The 19,131-nt window shown below is 63.7% G+C and overlaps 2 protein-coding genes across 6 annotated transcripts in view; one reads left to right on the top strand and one right to left on the bottom strand.

The window, feature by feature from the left end:
• Positions 1 to 11,376, top strand: part of RNF123 (ring finger protein 123) — a 148,047-nt gene extending 136,671 nt beyond the window's left edge. For 3 of the 4 annotated variants that reach the window (XM_029049691.2, XM_029049689.2, XM_029049690.2), the window contains 4 exons: positions 8,497 to 8,639; positions 10,220 to 10,314; positions 10,603 to 10,688; positions 11,062 to 11,376. In XM_029049691.2, the coding sequence (XP_028905524.1) occupies positions 8,497 to 8,639; positions 10,220 to 10,314; positions 10,603 to 10,688; positions 11,062 to 11,161 (424 nt within the window). In that variant the 3' untranslated portion in view covers positions 11,162 to 11,376. Of the gene's footprint in view, positions 1 to 8,496; positions 8,640 to 10,219; positions 10,315 to 10,602; positions 10,689 to 11,041 lie in introns of all 4 variants that reach the window. The other variant, XM_029049692.2, reaches the window with a different exon arrangement.
• Positions 11,377 to 12,252: 876 nt separating this feature from the next.
• Positions 12,253 to 18,031, bottom strand: GMPPB (GDP-mannose pyrophosphorylase B). 2 transcript variants are annotated; one of them, XM_029052197.2, is made up of 10 exons: positions 18,002 to 18,031; positions 17,670 to 17,799; positions 17,407 to 17,487; positions 17,173 to 17,221; positions 16,778 to 16,920; positions 14,020 to 14,178; positions 13,830 to 13,908; positions 13,608 to 13,735; positions 12,754 to 12,936; positions 12,253 to 12,669 (listed from the first exon to the last, which is right to left on the bottom strand). In XM_029052197.2, the coding sequence occupies exons 2-10, from the start codon at positions 17,796 to 17,798 to the stop codon at positions 12,538 to 12,540; spliced, it is 1,083 nt and encodes a 360-aa protein (XP_028908030.1). In that variant the 5' UTR covers position 17,799; positions 18,002 to 18,031; the 3' UTR covers positions 12,253 to 12,537. The 2 variants fall into 2 exon arrangements, with proteins under 2 accessions (XP_028908030.1, XP_028908031.1); XM_029052198.2 differs by having other exon boundaries at positions 16,820 to 16,920.
• Between the last annotated feature and the right edge of the window lie 1,100 nt (positions 18,032 to 19,131).

Below are 19,131 nucleotides of genomic sequence, written 5' to 3'. Positions count from 1 at the left end.
AGTAGAGGCAGAGCCGGGATTAGAACCCAGGTCCTCTGGCTCCCAGGCCCCGGCTCTTTCCACTGGGCTACGCTGCTCCTCTTGTACTCCTCCTGTGCTCTTCCAAGCGCTTAGCCGAGTGCTCTGCACGCCACGAGCGCTCAGTAAATACTGTCGATTGATCGACCGCGTCTCCCGGTGAGTTTCCGGGATGAATGTGGCTCCACCTTAGGACGGGCTGGGGGATGGGGAGGAAGGGGTCTCTGCGGGGGGTCCAGCCATCCCAGGCCCGCCCAGTAGCCTGCCTCTGGATCCTCTAGACTCTAGCTGAAGCAGCGTGGCTCGGTGGAAAGGGCCCGGGCTTGGGAGTCGGAGGTCACGGGTTCGAATCCCGCCTCTGCCACTGGTCAGCTGGGTGACCTCGGGCAAGTCACTTCACTTCTCTGCGCCTCAGTTACCTCATCTGGAAAATGGGGATGAAGACTGTGAGCCCCACATGGGGGGGGGGAGGGGGGGGCAACCTGATGACCTTGTATCTACCCCAGGGCTTAGAACGGTGCCTGGCACGTAGCGCTGAACAGATACCAACATTCCTATTATCCTTTGGCCTCAGTAGGACCTGGGCCAGGGCCAGGCCAGGCCCGACCCCTCGGGCCCTCTGCATTGGAGCAGAGTCCCTGGGTTTGCCCCAGTCCAGATCCCTCACCTTCGGGACCTGGCCGGAACCGAAGTGAAGGCTGGCAGCGTCGTATTGAATTCAGCGGAACACCCCGGAGGCCCGGATGGAGAGTCAAATCGGTCGGTCGGTCGCGTTCGCCGAGCACGTACCGGGCGCGGAGCGCCGTCCCGGGCGGTTGGGGGAGTACAAGACAGCAACGTAGCAGATAGGTTTCCCTGCCCACGACGAGCTTACGGTCTAGGGGAGAGCGGCTTACGGTCCTAGAGAACAGCCCCTGGCCACGCTGAATCCAACCCCGTGGAAAGCCTCTGGGCCGAGCTGGGACTGAGGAGGGCCGGGATCACCGTCGCGCCAACCTCCTCGCGACCGACTGCAGCCGCAGCACACGGGCCGCTGCTTGGCAGAGCCACGGGTGGCATGTGTGGGTGAGGGAGATGCACCCCTTCTAACTCCGTGTTAGGTATTTGGGAGTCCGGCAGAAAGCTGGGGGCCCCCTCCGGCAAGGCCAAACGCACAGAGAGAGGCAGCGTAGCCCAGTGGGTAGAGCACGAGCCTGGGACTCGGAAGGACCCGGGTTCTGATCCCGGCTCCGCCACTCGTCTGCTGAGTGACCTTGGGCAAGTCACTTGATGTCCCTGTGCCTCAGTTCCCTCATCTGTAAAATGGGGATTAAGACCGTGAGCCCCACGTGGGAATAGGGACTGTGTCCAACCCAACTTACTTATATCCACCCCAGCGCTTAGTACGGCGCCTGGCACATCGTAAGCGCTCAATAAATGCCATAATAATGATAATGATATTTATTATTAACAAATACCACGATTATTTTTCCTAAAACCAGAGAGGCCCGCGATACCTCCCCCCCGCCCCACCTGGCAGTCACTTTCTATTCGATTCTGTTGAAAGAGCTGGAGAGCTGGGTGGGATTTGGGGCGGCCACCGGTGATGCTGCCTCCGCATTTCTAGGCCACCCCAGACGCTGGTCTGTTCCGTTTTTCAGATCGGAATCAGATGGTACAAGATGATTATCTGCCCTTGGACTGTAAACTGTTCCTCCGGGGCGGGGACTGTGTCTTTTACTCTCCTTTCGTCTGTTCCCAAGCGCCCGGTACTGTGCTCTTCAGACAGTCAGACGGTCAATTAGTGCTGCCGTCGCTGGTCCCTAAACGAGGCTTCCCTTTACGGAAAATCTCTCCCGCCACGGCCCTCGGACCCCTCGGATCCCACGAGAGTCCTGGAGCGGCTGCTATTTCCCCCGTTTTACTAACGAGTCAGCGGAGGCACACACAGATCGAGTAGCTTGCCCGAGGCATCGCGGTGAGCCAGGAATGAGTCGAGCGCCCAGGTCTCCGGGACCCCGACCCAGCCCAATCCCCTTTCGGCTCCTTTGCCACCCGTGTCCCCTCTCCCCCTCAACCTCTTCATTGTCTGTCCCCGCTCGCCACGGTTTTCCAACCGGTAATTGTGGGTGGAATTTATTGGCCGGTTTTCGTCTGCCCCTAGTGCCCAAATGGCTTCCAGACCGGATGATTTCTGTAGCTGACAGTTTCCAAGAAGACTCTTCCTCCTGGCTCCTCGGCCTTTTTTCTCATCAATTTTCTGGGAGCTTCCTAATTAACCACGCACATTTTCTCCACTTGGGATCAGATGGAGTTATCGTAGGCCTGTACGAGCTGTGAATGTCATGTCCGTCTTCATTAGGAAGCCGCCCTTCTCTCCAGACGACTGACTTTCTCCCGCGCGCGGTGTGTGCCAGCCTGGCTAACTCTTTTTTAATCCCTTCTGCTCTTCTGCATGCTGTTTCCCCCAGGTCTGTAATGGAGGCTGCTGGCTCCTCTCTCCTTTCCTCCATTTGTAAGACACGGGGGTCTTTTTTTTATTCTTTTGTGTGAGTGTGGATGTATCTGCCTCTGAGGGAGAGAAGGGGGAGAGAGACATCCACCCATCCCTAACATATAGAGTACCTACGGATTTGTGAGACATGGGGGGGGGGGGTGTCTTTTTTTTATTCTTCTGGGTGAGTGTGGATGTCTCTGTCTCTGAGAGAGGAGAGAGAGAGAGACGTCCACCCATCCCTCACATACAGAGCGCCTCCGGACCTGGCTCACGGCACTCACAGCCCACCCTTCCTTTCCCTTTAGGATCTCTGGTCGGTGGTCTGTTTTGCAGTTCTGAATCTGTGAGCGGCCCCGGGGAGGGGCGCGGGGGGGGAGTGGTCCCGCAAAGACCGAAGGAAAAGATTTTCCCCCAGCCCACCTTGAAACAGGGTGTGTTTCCTGGAGGAGTTGGGCTGGGGGTGAGTTTTGCGAGAGACGGGGAGGAAGGAAAAGAGCCAAGGGGGAACTCCTGGGGGGGGGGGGGGGGGGGGGGGAGGGGGGCGTCGGAAGGGAGCCGAGCAAAGATTTGCGGGAGAGGAATGACGTCGTCAAAGCGCCAGGCAGAGGGGCTGATTTTTGGCAGCGGTTTGTGGACAGATTGGCGGGAGGAGAGGCAGAGGGGCAGGAAGGTCGTCGGGGTCAAAGAAGGTAGCTCCCGAAGTTGCCTTGCAGGCCGATTTGAGGTGGCTCACTGAGAGGGCGGGGAACCGCCATGCCCAGGTGCCCGCCGACTTGGCTTTCTCAGTGGGGAAGCTGGAGCGTGGCAGCGCCTTCCACTCGCGTGCTCTCCGGGGACGAGTCCCCCATGCCCAGGGTTGGGGGAGAGCTTTTGACGCCCATATACTTCTCTTATGCGTTGATCGATCGATCGGCCTCCTGTCAGCGTGGATGGGAGGCAGTGTGGCCCAGTGGATAGAGCGCAGGCCTGGGAGTCAGAAGGACTTGGTTTCTCATTGCGGCTCCGCCCTAAGTCTGCTGTGTGAGACCTTGGGCAAGTCTCATTTCACTTCCCTGGGCCCGTTACCTTATCTGTAAAATGGGGATTATTAATCATAATAATAATAATAATAATAGTATTTGTTAAGCGCTTACTATGTGCCAGGCACGGAACTAAGCTCTGGTGATCAAGTGTGTGAGCCCCATGCGAGACAGGGACTCTGTCCAACCTAATTAATTTGTATCTGCCCCAACTCTTCGAACGGTGCTGGGCACATAGTAAGCTTTTAACAAGTACAATAATTAGTGTTCATCATTACCGCCTCCTCTGCTCTCAATGTCGCTGTCTAACTCCAGATGTCCCGGGTCTGCGGAGTGAAAAGACTGGGACAGTCGGGCTCTGATTAATTTGGCCCGCATCATAGAACTGTGACAAATGGCCTCCGTATTCTGAAATGGCCGATTCATTTTTCCATCGATTGTGCCACCGCCGACGGAGTCTCGGGGTCCCCTCGCTTCCCCCCCCCCCCCCCCCCCCCCCCCCAGTACAAGTGTTGGGAGCTTTCGCCAGCGGTTCTCCACAGCCGGGCTGCTCCCTGGATTGCAGTGTGTCGGCTGCCCGTGGAGAAGCGCGGCTGCCCGGGCCACCCTGGCGGGTTTAGGGGGCAGAGTGGCCGGCGGGGGCAGGGTTCACCGCAGGCTGGAGAGAATCGGGGAAAGCGATCCATCGCCCCCCCCCCCCCCCCCCCCCCCCGCGCCCCTCCATCCTTTAGAGTGTTGACCCTGTCTCGTAAGTAGTGTGGCCTAGTGGAAAGAACCCGGGCCTGGGTTCTAATCCCAGCTCCACCCTTTTTGTCTGCTCTTTGACTTTGGGCAAGTCACTTCACTTTTCTGGGCCTCAGTTACCTCATCTGTAAAATGGGGCTCAAGACCGTGAGCCTCACATGGGACACGAACCCCGTCTGACCCGATTAGCTTGTATCTACCCCGGCGCTCAGTACGGTGCCTGGCACATAACAAATGCCGTTAAAAAAAAAAAAAACCCGCAGAAGGGGGATTCGATACCCGTTCTCCCTCGTACAGTGAGTCCCGTGTGGGTCCCGACGAGCTCGTATCTACCGCGGCGCTCAGTACAGTGCTTGACGTATGGTAAGCGCCTAAGACAAATACCACAGTTATTATTAGCGTTATCATTATTGTTATCTGCGAGCGTGGTTAGCTGTTTCCGGAAGAGCTGCGACTGCCCCGAATGGCTCCCCCATCTCTTTGTCCGTCTCCGGGGCTCAGCATCCCAGTCGCTGCCCCGTTCCAGCGCCCCGTTCCACTCCCTCTCAAGAGAAGGGAACGGTGGCGAACCAATCCCAGTCCTCGCCAGGACTCCTGGTACTGCTCAGTCCATCGTATTTATTGAGCACTTATCGTGTGCGAGGCACCGTACCGAGCTCTCGGGAGAGGTCGAGACAGTACGACAGACACATTCCCTGCCCTGCTCCTCCCGGTTGCAGACTGGAATCAGTCCATCGGTGAGTGGTATTCGTTGAGCGCTTACGGGGCGGAAAGCACTGTTGTAAGCACTCGGGAACTTCCGGCGGTTGCCCAGCCACCTCCGCGTCGAACAGAGACTCCTTTCCGTCGGCTTTAAAGCACTCGGTTGGCTCTCTCCTTCCTACTTTACCTCACGGATTTTCCCGCCACGACCCAGCTTCGCTCCTCCAATGCCAGCCTACCCGCTGCACCTCGATCTCGTTTACCTCGCCACCGGCCCCTTGCCGACATCCTCCCTCTGGCCCGGAACTCCCTCTCCCTTCATATCCTACGGACCACCGCTCTCCCCACCTTCAAAGACTTATTAAAATGGTCTCTCCTCCAAGAGGCTGTCCCCAACGAAGCCCTCCTTTCTCCTACCTCCCACTCCCGTCTGCGTCCTCCTTGCAGTTGGGTCTGTACCTTTTGAGCACTTGCTAGTCACCCCACCCTCAGCCCCACAGCACTTAGGTACAGATCCGTAATCTGTTTTAGCGTCCTGCCCCCGGAAGCTCCTTGAGGCTAGGGATCGATCGGGCCTGCCGACTCTGTGCGTTTCGCTCTCCCCAGCGCTTAGTACAGTGCCCTGCGCTCAGTAAGAGCTCAACAGATACCGCTGATCCATCGATACAACGCAACAGCGTTGGTAGACGCATTCCCTGCCCACGAGGAGTTCACAGTCCGGAGGGGGAGACGGACATTAATGTGAATAAATCCGGGACGTGGACGGAAACGCTTCTGCGTCCTCTCTGCCCTCCTGCGGCGTCCGTGCCCTTGGATCCGTGACCTCTGGGCGTTCGATATCCGCCCCACCCCCCAATCCGCAGCACTTAGGTGCGGAGTTTTAAGTGGCATATCGTAAATGATTTCTTTGTCCGTACTAGCGTCCGTCTCCCCCTCTAGACTCTAAGCTCACGATGGGCAGGGATCGTGGCTGCTGATTCCGTTGTACTCAAGCAGTGCAGACTGTAAAACTGTAAACCGCACTGTAAACGAAGCAGCGTGGCTTAGCGGCGGGAGCCCGGGCCTGGGAGTCAGAAGTCGTGGGTTCGGATCCCCGGCTCTGCCACTGGTCAGCTGTGTGACTTTGGGCGAGTCGCTTCACTTCTCTGTGCCTCGGCTACCTCATCTGTAAAATGGGGATTAAGACTGTGAGCCCCACGTGGGACAACCTGATTCCCCTGTGTCTACCCCAGCGCTTAGAACAGTGCTCTGCGCACAGTAAGCGCTTAACAAATACCAACATTATTATGGTTATTATTATTACTTCTCTGTGCCGCAGTGACCTCATCTGTAAAATGGGGATTGAGACTGTGAGCCCTACGTGGGACAACCTGATAACCGGGCGTCTAACCCAGTGCTTAGAACACGGCTCGGCACATAGGAAGCGCTTAACAAATCCCATCATTATTGGTATTACCCTCCCAAGTACGTAGTCCAGTGCTCTGTACGTAGCGAGCGCTTAATAAATAGCACTGATTGATTGATAAATGCCGTGGGGCTGAGGGTGGGCTGGAAGGACCCCGCAAGGGTGAGGTGGGCCCGGCTGGGCCCATCACGGTCACCTTCGTTGGGGCCAGGGGTGGGTGGACATCCGGTTGGCCCGGAAATCCCTGCCTCGGTGCAGACCTGAGTTCCTCGGGACTGTTTCACGAAGCGTCCGATCGGCACCTCCCATTCTCCCGATAGCCTCTGCCCACTCCTTCTCCCTCGGGCTTTCCCTTCACTTCCGTTTAGTCAGTCGAGGCGGCTCGACTCGATCCGATCTGACCCGATCCGGCCCTTGCCTCGGCGAAGAGCCCTTGGGTGCAATCATCCTGGCTCTGCAGAGCCACCGATCTGTCTCTGTCATGTCGCTGCCATCCTGTCTCACGTTCTTATCAGCAGTGGGGCCACCGGTCAAAGCCCGAAGCGAGGAGCTTTGAAAGAACAGAAGGGAACTCTTCTCCTAGCCGGCAATAAGCATAGGGATTCTTTTTTTCACTACCGGGGAAGTTGTGCAGGTGGAGAATGTCACTAGGTTTCAGGAGGGGTTTGGATGAATTCATGAGTGATGATGATGATAATTGTGATAGTAAAGAGGTTGGCACACAGAAAGCACTTAACGACTAAGTACTGGGGTAGATGCGAGGTAATCAGGACAGGCTCATTCCCTGTCCCAGGAGGGGCATTCAGTCTAAAGGGGAGGGAAACAGGTTTGGTTTTTTCCCGGCACTGTTAAGTGCTTACTTCGTGCCAGGCACTGTGCTAAGTGCTGGGGCGGATACAAGATAATCGAGTTGGACACAGTCCCTGCCCCACATAGGGCTCACAGTCTTAATCCCCATTTCACAGATGAGGGAACCGAGGCCCAGAGATGCCCAGTGAATCGTCCGTGGTCGTGCGGCAGACAAGTGGCGGAACCGGGATTAGAACCCGGGTCCTCGGGACTCCCGGGCCCATGCTCTAGGCACCAGGCCACGCTACAACGAACAGAGTTGGCAGAATGTCACCTCTGTACCTGGCCGGTTCGTGAGCAACGAGTGCTGTCCTTTGGGGATGGGGGGGGGGGGGGGGGGTGTTGTCTTTGTCAGTTGTCGTTACTCCGGTGGTTTTCATTCTTCTCCGTACTCGTGTGGCTGCCGCTGTCCTGCCAGATGGAAGTTCACCAGACACGGCCCTCTGGTGAGCCATTTTTGAATTTGAGGAGGCCAGAAGTTGCCATGGCATCCTTCTAGCTCCGCCCCATTCAGGGTGAGCAGCCCATATTCCTCCAGCGGGCTGGCTGCTCATCTCAGTGTCTGGGGAGGGACAGGTGGGGTGGCGAGAGAGGACGTCTTGTCCACTCCCCCTGCCTTGAGGCAGGACGCTCCCCCGCCCCCAAGCCATCCGAACAGAAGGATTCCCACCGCGTCAGTCGTCGTAGAGACTCCAAAACAAAAGAGGAGACCCCACGTGGTGATCCGTTGTTGGGTAGGGATCGTCTCTACCTGTAGCCGAATTGTCCATTCCAAGCGCTTACTACAATGCTCTGCACACGGTAAGCGCTCGGTAGATACGATTGAGTGAATGAAAGAAGGAATTCCTGGGTCTAAAAGCCCCCCTTGCCCGAGTGAAGTTCTTCACTTTCGCCTAAATTCTTCAGGCTGCGGATCGCAACACGCCCTCGTCGTGTACCATCCTCAGCCCGAACCCTGACCCGGGGAGCGCTTTTCCAGCTGTTTCCCGGAACTGTCGTGGGGCTGCCCGTGAGGGGAAGGGGGAAGAGAGGAGAGGGGCCTTCGGGCTTTCAAATGAGTCTGGCGGGTTTCTAAATCCCCCGTGGATCGCCCCGTCCCCGTCCGTGGGCCAGAAGAGCAAAAGCGGCAGCGACTCTTCTCTAGGATTCAGGTTTGCCTGGGGAGCGGATGGACTGAAACCGGAGATCCCGAGTGGGGAACTGGGCTCTCGAGACATGGTGGCCTAGGGCACCGACCGGGCCAGCCACCTGACCCACCCCTGACTCTCCGGGTCATCCCGCAGGACCGAGCGAGCTACCTCGGTGCTCTTGGCGGATCCGTGTTTCCAGCTTCGCTCCATCCAGTACCTCCTGGGCCAGGAAGAGCCCGGGGTCCCTGGGGCAGCGCGGCCCCCTTCAAGCAGGAAGCATTTCTCCTTGCAGACCTGTAAGTAGGGGTAGTGGGTTTTGAGGGGGGCGGGGGGGTGGGGAGAGGGGGCAGTCGCGGAGGCGAGGGCCGGGAAGAGAGCTGGAAGACACGGGCCGGTGTGAAGCCAGTTCATTCATTGTCGTATTGAGTGCTCACCGTGTGCCGAGCACCGTACTGAGCACAGCGGAGAGGACGCTACAACGGTAAGCGGACACATCCCCTGCCCCCGAAGGCCTCGTGAACCCGGAGCCTAGGGTTTCGGGCCTACGGTCTTTCAGGGCCCGGGAGGGTCCGCCCGACCCCCCCCCCCCCCCCCCCCGGGGGCCCGGGAGCCTTGGCCCCGGTTCACCCGGTGCAGCTGGGGCCCGGAGCAGGGTGGGGGCCGAAGCGGGATCTGGCTCGTGGATGCCAGATAGAGAGCCAGATGCTAGGGGAGGAGGGCGAGTGGTGTTCACCGGCTACCCTGGGCCTTCCGTCGTCGCCGCTCTGGCTCAGAGTACAGCCGGCCCTCCCCCGCTCCTCCTCCCCCAGGGCGGATGGCCCGGGTCTGCGCCGGAGCACTGGGGAAGCGGTGACATCGCAGGGAAGAGAATAGGGGAAGCAGCGTGGCTCGGCGGGAAGAGCCCGGGCTTGGGAGTCGGAGGTCACGGGTTCGACTCCCGGCTCTGCCACTCGTCAGCCGTGTGACCGCGGGCGAGTCACTTCGCTTCTCTGGGCCTCGGTTACCTCATCTGGAAAACGGGGATTAACCGGGAGCCTCACGTGGGACGACCCGACCACCCTGTATCTCCCCCGGCGCTCAGAACGGTGCCCTGCACGTAGTAAGCGCGTAACAGATACCGACATCATTAAGAGAACCGAGCGGCGGGTCCGGCCGGGGGCCGAGGGACGCTCTGTCCCGAGCCGTGCCCGGGGCCAAACGAGGGGATCGAGAGGGAGCGTTAAGTCCTAAAGAGGTACCCCCGGGCTTCTCGGTCCTGACTCACTCCGGGGAGGGTGGGGGCAGCGTGGACTCCCTTAGGACCCGCTCGTCTCGGGGGCGCCGCCCCCCTGCCGGGGCCTCCCTCGCCCGTACTCCGGGACTTGGCCTTCACGGCGGCGAGGCCTCGACGGGACCGTGAAGGGGAACCGGCGAGGGGGCAGGGGCCCTCGACCTCAGGTGGGAAGGCAGGCGGCGGATAGCCGCCCGAGGATCCCCCTCCTGGATGCGGGCTGCCGGAAACCCAGACCTTGGCGTCGAGGGTACGGAAAGGGCAAGCCGGAGGCCCGGCGGGGGCCAGTTGGGGCGGGCCCCTGTCCGGGGCCGTCCGGGGGCGGGGGGAGGGTGCCGGAGACGCCCCCCGCCGGAGCCGAAGGAGCGAGAGGGGGTCGCCGAGGGAGCGAGAGCCTGGGGCAGGTCCGGGAAGAGGAGAGCGGAGGAGCGGTACTCCCCGCCTCCCCTCTACCCCCAAATGGGGGGTGGCGGCGAGATCCTCCGCCCCCCCGTCCCCCCCCAGGCCAGACCCCTGAGAAAAAGCGGGGCAGATGAGGCGGGGGACCAAGCCAACTACCCGCCCGGGGGTACGATCCCCCGGGGTAACCTCTCGCCCTCTCCGCAGACGTCGACTACATCAGCTTGGAGGAGCTGGACAAGGTGGAGCAGATGATGGCTCACCTGAGCGAGGCGTCTAAAGAGGCAGCCGCCACCACCTTGGTGAGGGCCCCCGTCCCCCTCTCCGCCCTCCGCCCGGGCCGCACCGCCCCTCTTGCCGGGGGCCTCGGGGCCGGGCTCCTCCGAAATCCCCTCCCGGCTCCCCGTGGGATCGGGCCAGGTGGGGCTAGAGGCCCAGGGAGAGGGGGCCCGGCTGGCTTCACCTGAGCTGTCGCTTAGCTCGTGGGGGCGGGGCGCGCCGCGGACCCCGAGGGGAGCCAGGTTGGGGCTGCGGAGAGGGAACCCGCCCTCCCCTCCACCTCTTCACCTGGCTGCTTTCCTCACCTCCAGCCAACCAGCGAAGACGACCTGTGCCCCATCTGTTACGCTCACCCCATTTCGGCGGTGTTCCGGCCCTGCGCCCACAAGTCTTGCAAGTGAGTAGCTGCTCGGCCCCGATCCGGGAACGGGGCTTGGGGTGGTGAGGACCCCGCCACCTCCCTGCTTGCGAGGGTCATCGCCGCCCCCCCCCCCCCCCCCAGGACCCTCCACGCCCGCGACCTCAGTGGCCTTTCGGCCCTCCCCTTCCCCAGCTAAAAGGCATTCTGGCGCGGTCTGCTCCAAGGCGGGCAGGGTGAACTCCCCGAGCGGGGAACGGGGGCGCGGCCTGGTGTGAAATCATCTGCCCCCGGCCCGGTCTCCCCTGGGCCAGGGCTGCAGGCCCTAGTGTTGCGGGGGGGGGGGGGGGGGGGGGGGGGGGGGGTGGGACCAGGAGCGGCCCCGGATCCAGCTCTCCCCTCCCCGTTTCAGAGCCTGCATCAACCAGCATCTGATGAACAACAAAGACTGTTTCTTCTGCAAGGCCACCATCACGGGGGTGGACGACTACGAGAAGCCCGCCTCTTCCTAGAAACCAGGCTCGCCCTAGCCCAGCCTGGTGGGCGGCAGCTGCCGGGGCCAAATTAGCCGCTTCTCCGGCTCTGGGGTCAGAAAGAGCCCGTTCTTCGTATTTATAAGTTCTCTTTGGTTACTCTTTTCAGAACCCCGCCCCCGTCCCCCAGTCCTTTCGAACCGGCTGGCGTTACGGCCCCGGGAACAAGCAGAGCTGGGGCCGGCTCAGGTACCCCCCCCCCCCCCCCCCCCCTCACTCCGCTAGGAGCTCCTCATCCCCATCCCTGTGCTGCTAACAGTTGAGTGCAGCAGATCCGTTTTCCCCCTTGGCCACAACCACCTCCCCTCCCTCCCCCACCCCCCACCCCTCCCCTCCGTTGCCTCAGCCGCAGGCTTTCGGCTCCTGCTGGCCGAGCCCGGTCCGATCCGGCTCCAGGCTCCGTGGCTCCCCGCTCCTACTCCCAGGATGCCGACGGAGCCGGTGCTAGCAGTGAGAACGTTTCTTAAGATGGGGAGGGGAGGAGAGAGGATAGGAGGGAGTTAAAGCCAACACCCTGGGGGTGGGTGTACATTTGTTTCAGGGGGAAGTTATTGGCATTAAATTATTATTCGTTACAGTCCTGCCTGAGTCTGGTTATTTTGGGCCTACGGGAGGCTTCCCCCCCCCCCCCCCCCCCCGCTTTCCCAGAGTCCGCGGAGGCCCAGCCCGTGCTCAGTGCGCCACCTCTGCACTGCCCTTTCTCCCTCCCTGCCTCCCCCAGCCCTCCAGGCCGACCGTTCCCGCTGTTCCCGGGTAAGGTGAGGCAAGGCAAGGCGGCGATGCGCCTCCCCGGAACCCGGCTCCGGGCCCTGGCTTCAGTGCCGGGGTCAAGGCGGGGGGGGGGGGGGGGGCGGGCGCGCCCATGGTGGTGGGACGGCACCGGCCCGGGAGCCTCTCTCTTTCTCCCCCCAAGACCGGGCGCCACGGTGACTCGGTCCAGCGTCGGGGCCGCCAGCTCCCGGGGTCCCTCGAGGCCGGCAGGGCGACCCGAAGAAGAGCTGCCTCTAGCAGTAGGACACGGGGGGGGGGGCGGGGGCGGGCGCCTATCCCAGGGCACAGACACCCAGAAGACGGTTTCTTAAAACAATATAATTCCAGCTTTGTTTAAATTCTCATATTATAAACAGAGCTATGTACAGAGACCATCCCCTCTCCGTCTCCTCCCGACCCCCAGACCGAGCCGGTCTCCCCGCTTCCCCTACGAGGCCGCAGCGGCGCCTCCCGGCCCTCCCTATCCCTCTCCGTCCCTCCCTCGGGGCGCAAGGCGACCCCGGGGTAGGGAAGGCCCAGGGCGGCGAGAGGAAACAGACAGAGGGGCCGGGAGGAAGGGGGCCAGGGCGGGCCGGCCCGCCCCTCTACATGATGATGCGGGGCTCGGGCACCGACTCGCCGATGGACTTGTGGGGCAGCACGTTAGCCCCGTTGAGGTAGAGCTCGTCGTTGACGATGACGTCCTCCCCCAGCACCGTCACGTTCTCCATGCGCACCTGGAGGGGGGAGGGGGCGGGTTCGTCCGTCTCCCGTCACCCCTCGGACGCGGCCGCCCGTCCTCCCCCGGCCCTCCGACTCACCCACTGGCCCACACGACAGCTCCAGCCGACGATGCAGGACTCGAGCCAGGAGTGGGAGCGGATGCGGGCGCCCCTCAGGATGGTGCAGCGCTTGATGCACACGCCGTCCTCCACCACCACACCCGGCCCGATGCTCACGTTGGGCCCGATGCTGCAGTTCTGGCCGATCCGGGCCGTTGGGTCCTAAGGGGTACGCCCGAGTCAGGAGCGGAGCATCGAGCGGTGGGATCCGCTGCGCGGAGCCCCGCGCCGAGCACTGGGGGGAGAACGCCACGACGGAGTCGGCAGACGCGTCCCCGGGCCCGCGGGTCGGACGGCAAGGACCGAGGGAGCGTCACGCTCCCCGCCCCTGGACCCAGCGCCCGAGCGCCCACCCGTCCGGGCTGCGGCACGCCAGTCCGCCGCCGGTCGGTCCTATTTGCCGAGCGCTTACTGGGGGCTGAGGACCGTACTAACCGCTACAATACACCGGGCCCGTTTCCCGCCCGCAACGAGCTTACCGTCTAGAGGGCGGGCCCAGACGTAGAAATAGAAAACACGTACAGATCTGTACGTAAGCGCCGTGGGGCCGAGAGCGAGGACGGATAAAGGGAGCGAGTCGGGGCGACGCAGAAGGGAGCGGGAAGAGAGGAAAGGAGGGCTCAGCCGGGGAAGGCCTCCTGGAGGAGCCGGGCCTTCGACAAGGCTTCGAAGGAGGGGAGACGGGCGCTTTCGGCGCGGAGAGCACCGCGCCAAGCACTCGGGAGGGAACGGTCCGACGGTCGGTAGAGGAGCCGAGGGTCCGGTCCGCGTCCGCCCCGAGAGCGGGGGAGCCCCCGCCCCGCGGCCCGGACCGAGGCGGGCCCCGACCTCACCACGAGCACGTTGCCCACGGTCCCGGGCCCCGAGTGGAGCCGCTCCGGGTGCTTCTGGTGCAGCGACTGGAGGTAGAGGCACATTCCCGTGAGGAAGTCCTTGGGCTGCCCGATGTCCATCCAGAACCCTGCGGCGAGCCAGAACACAGTCCACCTAGCTGAGCCCCGGCCCTTTTCCGGGGCGGGCGGGGCCACGGGGCTGCTGTCTCGGGGAGTCCTTACCCTGAAGCTCCATGGCATACAGCTGGCCCTCCCTGGCCATCACGGGGAAGATCTCCTTTTCGATGGAGGTGGGTTGTAGCTGTAGAAACGAAGGGCGGTGAGGCTGGGGCCCCGCGACGGCCCAAGGTACGGAGCAGGGCCCTCCACCCCTCCCCCGGCGGGCGTTCCCTCTCTCTCCCCCCTCGCCCACCTGGATGCGGTCCAGCACGGAGGGGCTGAGGATGTACATGCCGGCGTTGATCTTGTTGGAGACGAACACCTGGGGTTTCTCCACGAACCGGTGGATGCAGCCAGTCTCCGCCTCGCACACCACCACTCCGTACTTGGAGGGCTCCTCCACCTTGGTCACCTAGAGAGGGAGGGAAGGAGGGGTGGGGTGAGGATGGGGCGGTCGGGGGGGGGGGGGGAAACGCCACGCCCTCCTACAGCAGCCCAGCGAAGGGCTTAGAGGCGGCCACGCCTCCCCCCCCCCCCCCCCGCCCCCGCCGAGTACCGACGGGCACCCCCGGGGTTCCACGTGCTAGACTTTCCCGGGAACAGCTAGAGGCCTAGGATCCGAGCGGGGGCGGGGGGAGCCACAGCTCCCACGATCACGACAGCACGCCAAGGAGGAAGAGGTGCCGGCGGGTGGAACGGGGTGGGGTCGGGGGACTTCCCGGAAGAGGTGGGTGCGGAGGGGTCACGTAGAGGACGACTCCGAGAGGCCGGAAAGGCTCTCGTGAGACGAAGGCGGGCCTGCCCGAAACCCAAGGTGGCACCAGATGGGAGTTAAGTGGGTGCGGCTGGCCGGGGGCAGGCTTCCTTCCCACCCCACCTCCTCCCCCAGCCCGCCGTCTGAAGCGCTCCCTCTTCCCGCCCTCTCCATTCACGCATTCGGTCGTATTTATTGAGCGCTTACTGTGTGCAAAGCACCGGACCGAGCGCTCGCCGATGCAATCAACAGTGACGTCCCCCGCCCACCACGAACTCGGTCTAGAGCGAGGGAGACGGGCGTCGACACAAGTAAATAAAATCACAGATACAGACCACACTCCCCCCCACCGGTCTAAATGACTACAGACCCGTCAAGTCTCCCCTCTGGCCCGTAAGCTCACTGCGGGCAGGGAATGTGTCTGCTTATCGTTACACTGCCCTCTCCCAAGCGCTCAGTACGGCGCTCGGCCCACAGCGGGCGATCGGTAAATACGACCGAATGAGTGAATGGCCAGATGGGACGCCGGGCTAAAATCTGCTGAGCTATCCGGGGGGTCCCCGTCACCTGCGGACCTGGCCCCTCGTGGTTCTACGCCCGTCTCTTCAGTTTGCTTTCTTTTAGAGTAGTGCTCTCTCCCACCAGCCAGTAGGCTCCCGGGTCTGTGTACTTTCAAATCCCTTACGGAGCCTGCTACTAAGGTTTTGTTTGTTGCTTTGTTTTTACGGTATTCGTCAAGCGCTTACTCCGTGTGCTAAGCTCCGGGGTGGAGACCGGTTCGTCAGGTCGGGCGGTCTCCGCCCCACGTGGGGCTCGCGGGCCCGATCCCCCTTTCACGGACGAGGGAACCGAGGCCCGGAGACGCCAAGCGACTCGCCCGAGGTCACACGGCAGAGAGAAGTGGCCGAGCCGGGATCAGGCTCCCAAGCCCGGGCCCCGACCTTCGGGCCACGCCGTTTCCCGCCCGCGGAGAAGCAGCGCGGCTCAGTGGCAGGAGTCGGAGGTCGTGGGTTCGAATCCCAGCCCCGCCACCTATCAGCTGTGTGACTTCGGGCAGGTCGCTTCGCTTCCCTGGGCCTCGGTCACCCCATCTGGAAAATGGGGATGCAGACTGTGAGCCCCACGGGGGACGACCTGACCGCCCCGTGTCTGCCCCGGCGCTTAGGACGGCGCTGGGCACGTAGTAAGCGCTTAACGAACACCGTTATTTTTTATCATCATCACTCGTCGCAGTAAAAAAACCAGGTGGGAGGGGAAGAGGATCTGAGCAGCGAGGGCGAATAGGGAGGAGTGGTTGGCCGGTCTCAGCAAATGACGTTCTGGGGGGACAAGGTGGGATGGTGACGGAGATGGGGACAGAGGAATCTGGTCTTCACCAGGTTGAGTGAAGGAGGGTCTCCGAATAGAGAGAGGCGACAATCACCACCGTCACCATCATCGAGACCGTTCAGCGCCCGCTCAGAGAAGCAGCGTGGCGTAGCGGAAGGGGCACGGGCCGGGGAGTCGGAGGACGTGGGTTCCGATCCCGGCTCCGCCACGCTCGTCTGCCGCGTGCCCCCCGGGGCGAGCCGTTCAACGGCTCCGTGCCTCGGTCGCCTCGCCTGTGAAATGGGGATCGAGAGCGCGAGCCCCCACGCGGGACAACCCGATCACCGTGGATCTCTCCCAGCGCTCACAACGGTGCTCGGCGCACGGCGGGCGCGGAACCGACACCGTCGTCGTCGTCGTCATCCGAGGTAACCGGACGGGACTCGGACTGCTTGAGCCCCTTGGGGAACGGGGGCCGCGTCCAAGTAGGAGGGAAGGCGGGTGTCAAAATCCTCACTACAGGTAAGGAAGCAGCCGCCCAGAGAGGTGGAACGAGCCGCCGGGCAGCGTGGCTCGGCGGCAAGAGCCCGGGCTTGGGAGTCGGAGGTCACGGGTTCGGGCCCCGGCTCCGCCACCTGGGACCTCCTCTGGAAAACGGGGATGAGGACGGCGAGCCCCACGTGGGCCGACCTGACGACCCCGTGTCTCCCCCGGCGCTCGGCAGTGAGCGCTTAAGAAACACCAACGTGACCATTATCACCTGCCCCCGGCCGGAGAGCGCCGCCCCCCCCGGCCGGATCTCCGTCCCCCCCGCCCGCCCCAAGACCTCGCTCCCTACCCATTCCCCTTGCCAGGGCCCGGGCGGGCGGGGCCGTGCCCCGGAGGGGAAGGAGAGGAGGGCGGAGGGGCAGGAGGGCGGAGGGGCAGGAGGGCGGGGCCGGGACCTCACCACAACGGTGCCCTGCTTGCCGTGACGTCGATGGAACCGCACCATGTCGGCGAAAGGGAAGTCGCAGATGACGTCGCTGTTGAGGACGAAGAAGGGATCCGAGTTCTCCGCGAGCAGCTCCCGGGCCAGTGCCAGGGGCCCCGCTGGGGAGAGGCGGAGAGAGGCCGAGTCCTCGGACGGCGGGCCGAGCCCCTCGGGGACTCCCCGCTCCCGCCGGGCCCCGGAACCGAAGACCCCCGACGGCCGGCCCTCCTCCCCCCCGGCCGGACCCTCCGGGCGTCGGACGCCCACCCCGCCCTCGGCCCCGCGGACGGATCCGGGACTGGATCGCGTTAACGGCCGGCTCCCCGGCCGAGCCCAAGGTCCCCCTCCGCCTCCGCGCCGTCCCCACTCACCCGTCCCCAGGGGCTCCTTCTCGTGGGACAGCGAGATACGGATTCCCAACTGAAAGGAAGGGGCGAGCCGGTTCCGACTCGCACGGTCCCCTCACCCCGGGGGTCCGCCGGATCGGGAATCCCCGCCCCGCCACCCGACCGTCTCCGGGGCCGTCGGCTTTCGGGCCCCCGAGGGTCTCGGCGGGGTATCCGGGGAGAAGCCGTCTCCTCCCTTCCCCTCCGCCCCATCCTCACCCTCTGTTCCTGTTCCCTCATCTCCTTCTCCAGCATCTCCGACATGTAGCTCACGGCCAGAATCACGTGACCGACACCCGCCTGTCCGAGACAGAGACCGGGACTGTCCCAAGCCGGGCATCTCGGGCCCGTCCCTCGGGCCACCCGGAGAAGGCGGCGGGGAGGCGCTTCCGGCGGCGCCGGGCCCAGCCTCGGCGGAGAGGGCCCGGGGCGGAGGGGGCGGCTTCCGGGGGGTCGGCTCTCTTCGCTCGGCCCAGCCTCACCTTCACCAGCGCCTCCACCTGGTGCAGCAGGATGGGCTTGTTGCAGAAATCCACCAGCGGCTTGGGGATGCTGAGGGTCAGGGGTCGCAGCCGCGTGCCGTAGCCGCCCACCAAGATCAGGGCCTTCATCCTGATCGGGGAGGGGCCGAGAGCGGGGGCCGGCCCGGAGCGGAAAAGACGGAGATGGGAGGGCCGGGGTGAGGTGGGGCCGGCCGGGGGTGGCGGGGGGCCGCCAGTCGAGCCCCTCTCGCCCCTCGGCCCCGGCGCTCCCGGCTCGTCCCCGCCTCCCCGCCCAAGGGCCCGGGCACCCGAGCTCCCCGGAGCCACCTCACCTGCTCCGGCTCCGGCTCCGGCTCCGGCTCCGGCTCCTCCCCCTCCGGGTCGCAGGTCGCCGGGCTCCGCCTCGGACGCGGGCGGGCGGGGCGGAGCGAGGCGGGCGCGCTCTCGGCCCGCGCTCGGTCCCCGCTCGGCCCCCGCTCGGCCCCGTCCGCCGGCCGGCGCGCCGACCGATCGGCGGGCGCCGACGTGGCAGCGGAGGGACGACGTCACTCGGCGCGTCCTTTCCGGGCGCCGCCGACCTGGCCCCCGAGTCCCGGGTCGCCATGGCGACGGGGAACGAGCCTCGCGGGGCACTCGCCTATTGGTGGATCGTTGCTGTTCCGCCCCCGGCCGGGGCTCTCGCCCCCCTCGCCCGAGCCCCCGGCGTTCGTTCATTCAGTCATTCAGTCGTTCGTTCGATAGTCTTTATGGAGCGCTTGCTATGTGCGGAGCACCGTACTAAGCGCTCGGAATGGACAGATCGGCAGCAGATAGAGACAGTCCCTGCCCCTGGACGGACGCGATCGGCCCCCCCCCGCCCCCCCCGATCTAAAGCGGCCCCTACGGGGGCGGGAGAAGGGCCGGGCCTGGCCTGCTTGTCTGGGGACGGTCCTCTGGCCGGCTCCGGTCGCCCCCTCCTCGTCAGCCTGAGTGCATCCCAGCGGGCCGGGGGGGGCAAGAGGAGGCCAATGATAATGTCGGTATCCGTTAAGCGCTTACTACGTGCACGGCACCGTTCTAAGCGCCGGGGGAGATACAGGGTCATCGGGTCGTCCCACGGGGAGGCTCACGCTTAATCCCCATTTTCCCGATGAGGTCACTGAGGCCCAGTGAAGTGACTCGCCCACAGAGCCGGGATTCGAACCCACGACCTCTGACTCCCAAGCCCGGGCTCTTGCCACTGAGCCACGCGGATTGCCGGGAGAGCCTCCGCTCTTCTTTCGGGCCGGCTGGCCACATGGCCGCCCCAGGTCCCGAGGCCCCGCTTCTCTCCGTCCCCAAACCCCGCCGAGGCTGCGGCCCCCCGAGCCGGGCTGCTGCCCACGTTAAAGGGCGCCTAGGGGAACGGAGGGCGTCCCGCCTCCGCCACCCGTCAGCCGCGTGACTGTGGGCGAGTCACTTCTTAGCTTCTCTGGGCCTCCGT

This window comes from Ornithorhynchus anatinus, chromosome X1 (genome assembly GCF_004115215.2).
Source record: "Ornithorhynchus anatinus isolate Pmale09 chromosome X1, mOrnAna1.pri.v4, whole genome shotgun sequence".
Classification (NCBI taxonomy): Eukaryota; Metazoa; Chordata; class Mammalia; order Monotremata; family Ornithorhynchidae; genus Ornithorhynchus; species Ornithorhynchus anatinus.
Note: the sequence above shows the minus strand (reverse complement) of the source record. Positions and strands in the feature narration are given on the sequence as shown.

Coding starts and splice junctions, on each gene's coding strand:
- GMPPB (XM_029052197.2), bottom strand. CDS start 17,798: ATGAAGGCCCTGATCTTGGTGGGCGGCTACGGCACGCGGCTGCGACCC. Junction 14,179..16,777: donor GCAAGCAGGGCACCGTTGTG/GTGAGGTCCCGG, acceptor CTCCCTCTCTAG/GTGACCAAGGTGGAGGAGCC. Junction 12,670..12,753: donor GCTGTCGTGTGGGCCAGTGG/GTGAGTCGGAGG, acceptor TCCCCCCTCCAG/GTGCGCATGGAGAACGTGAC.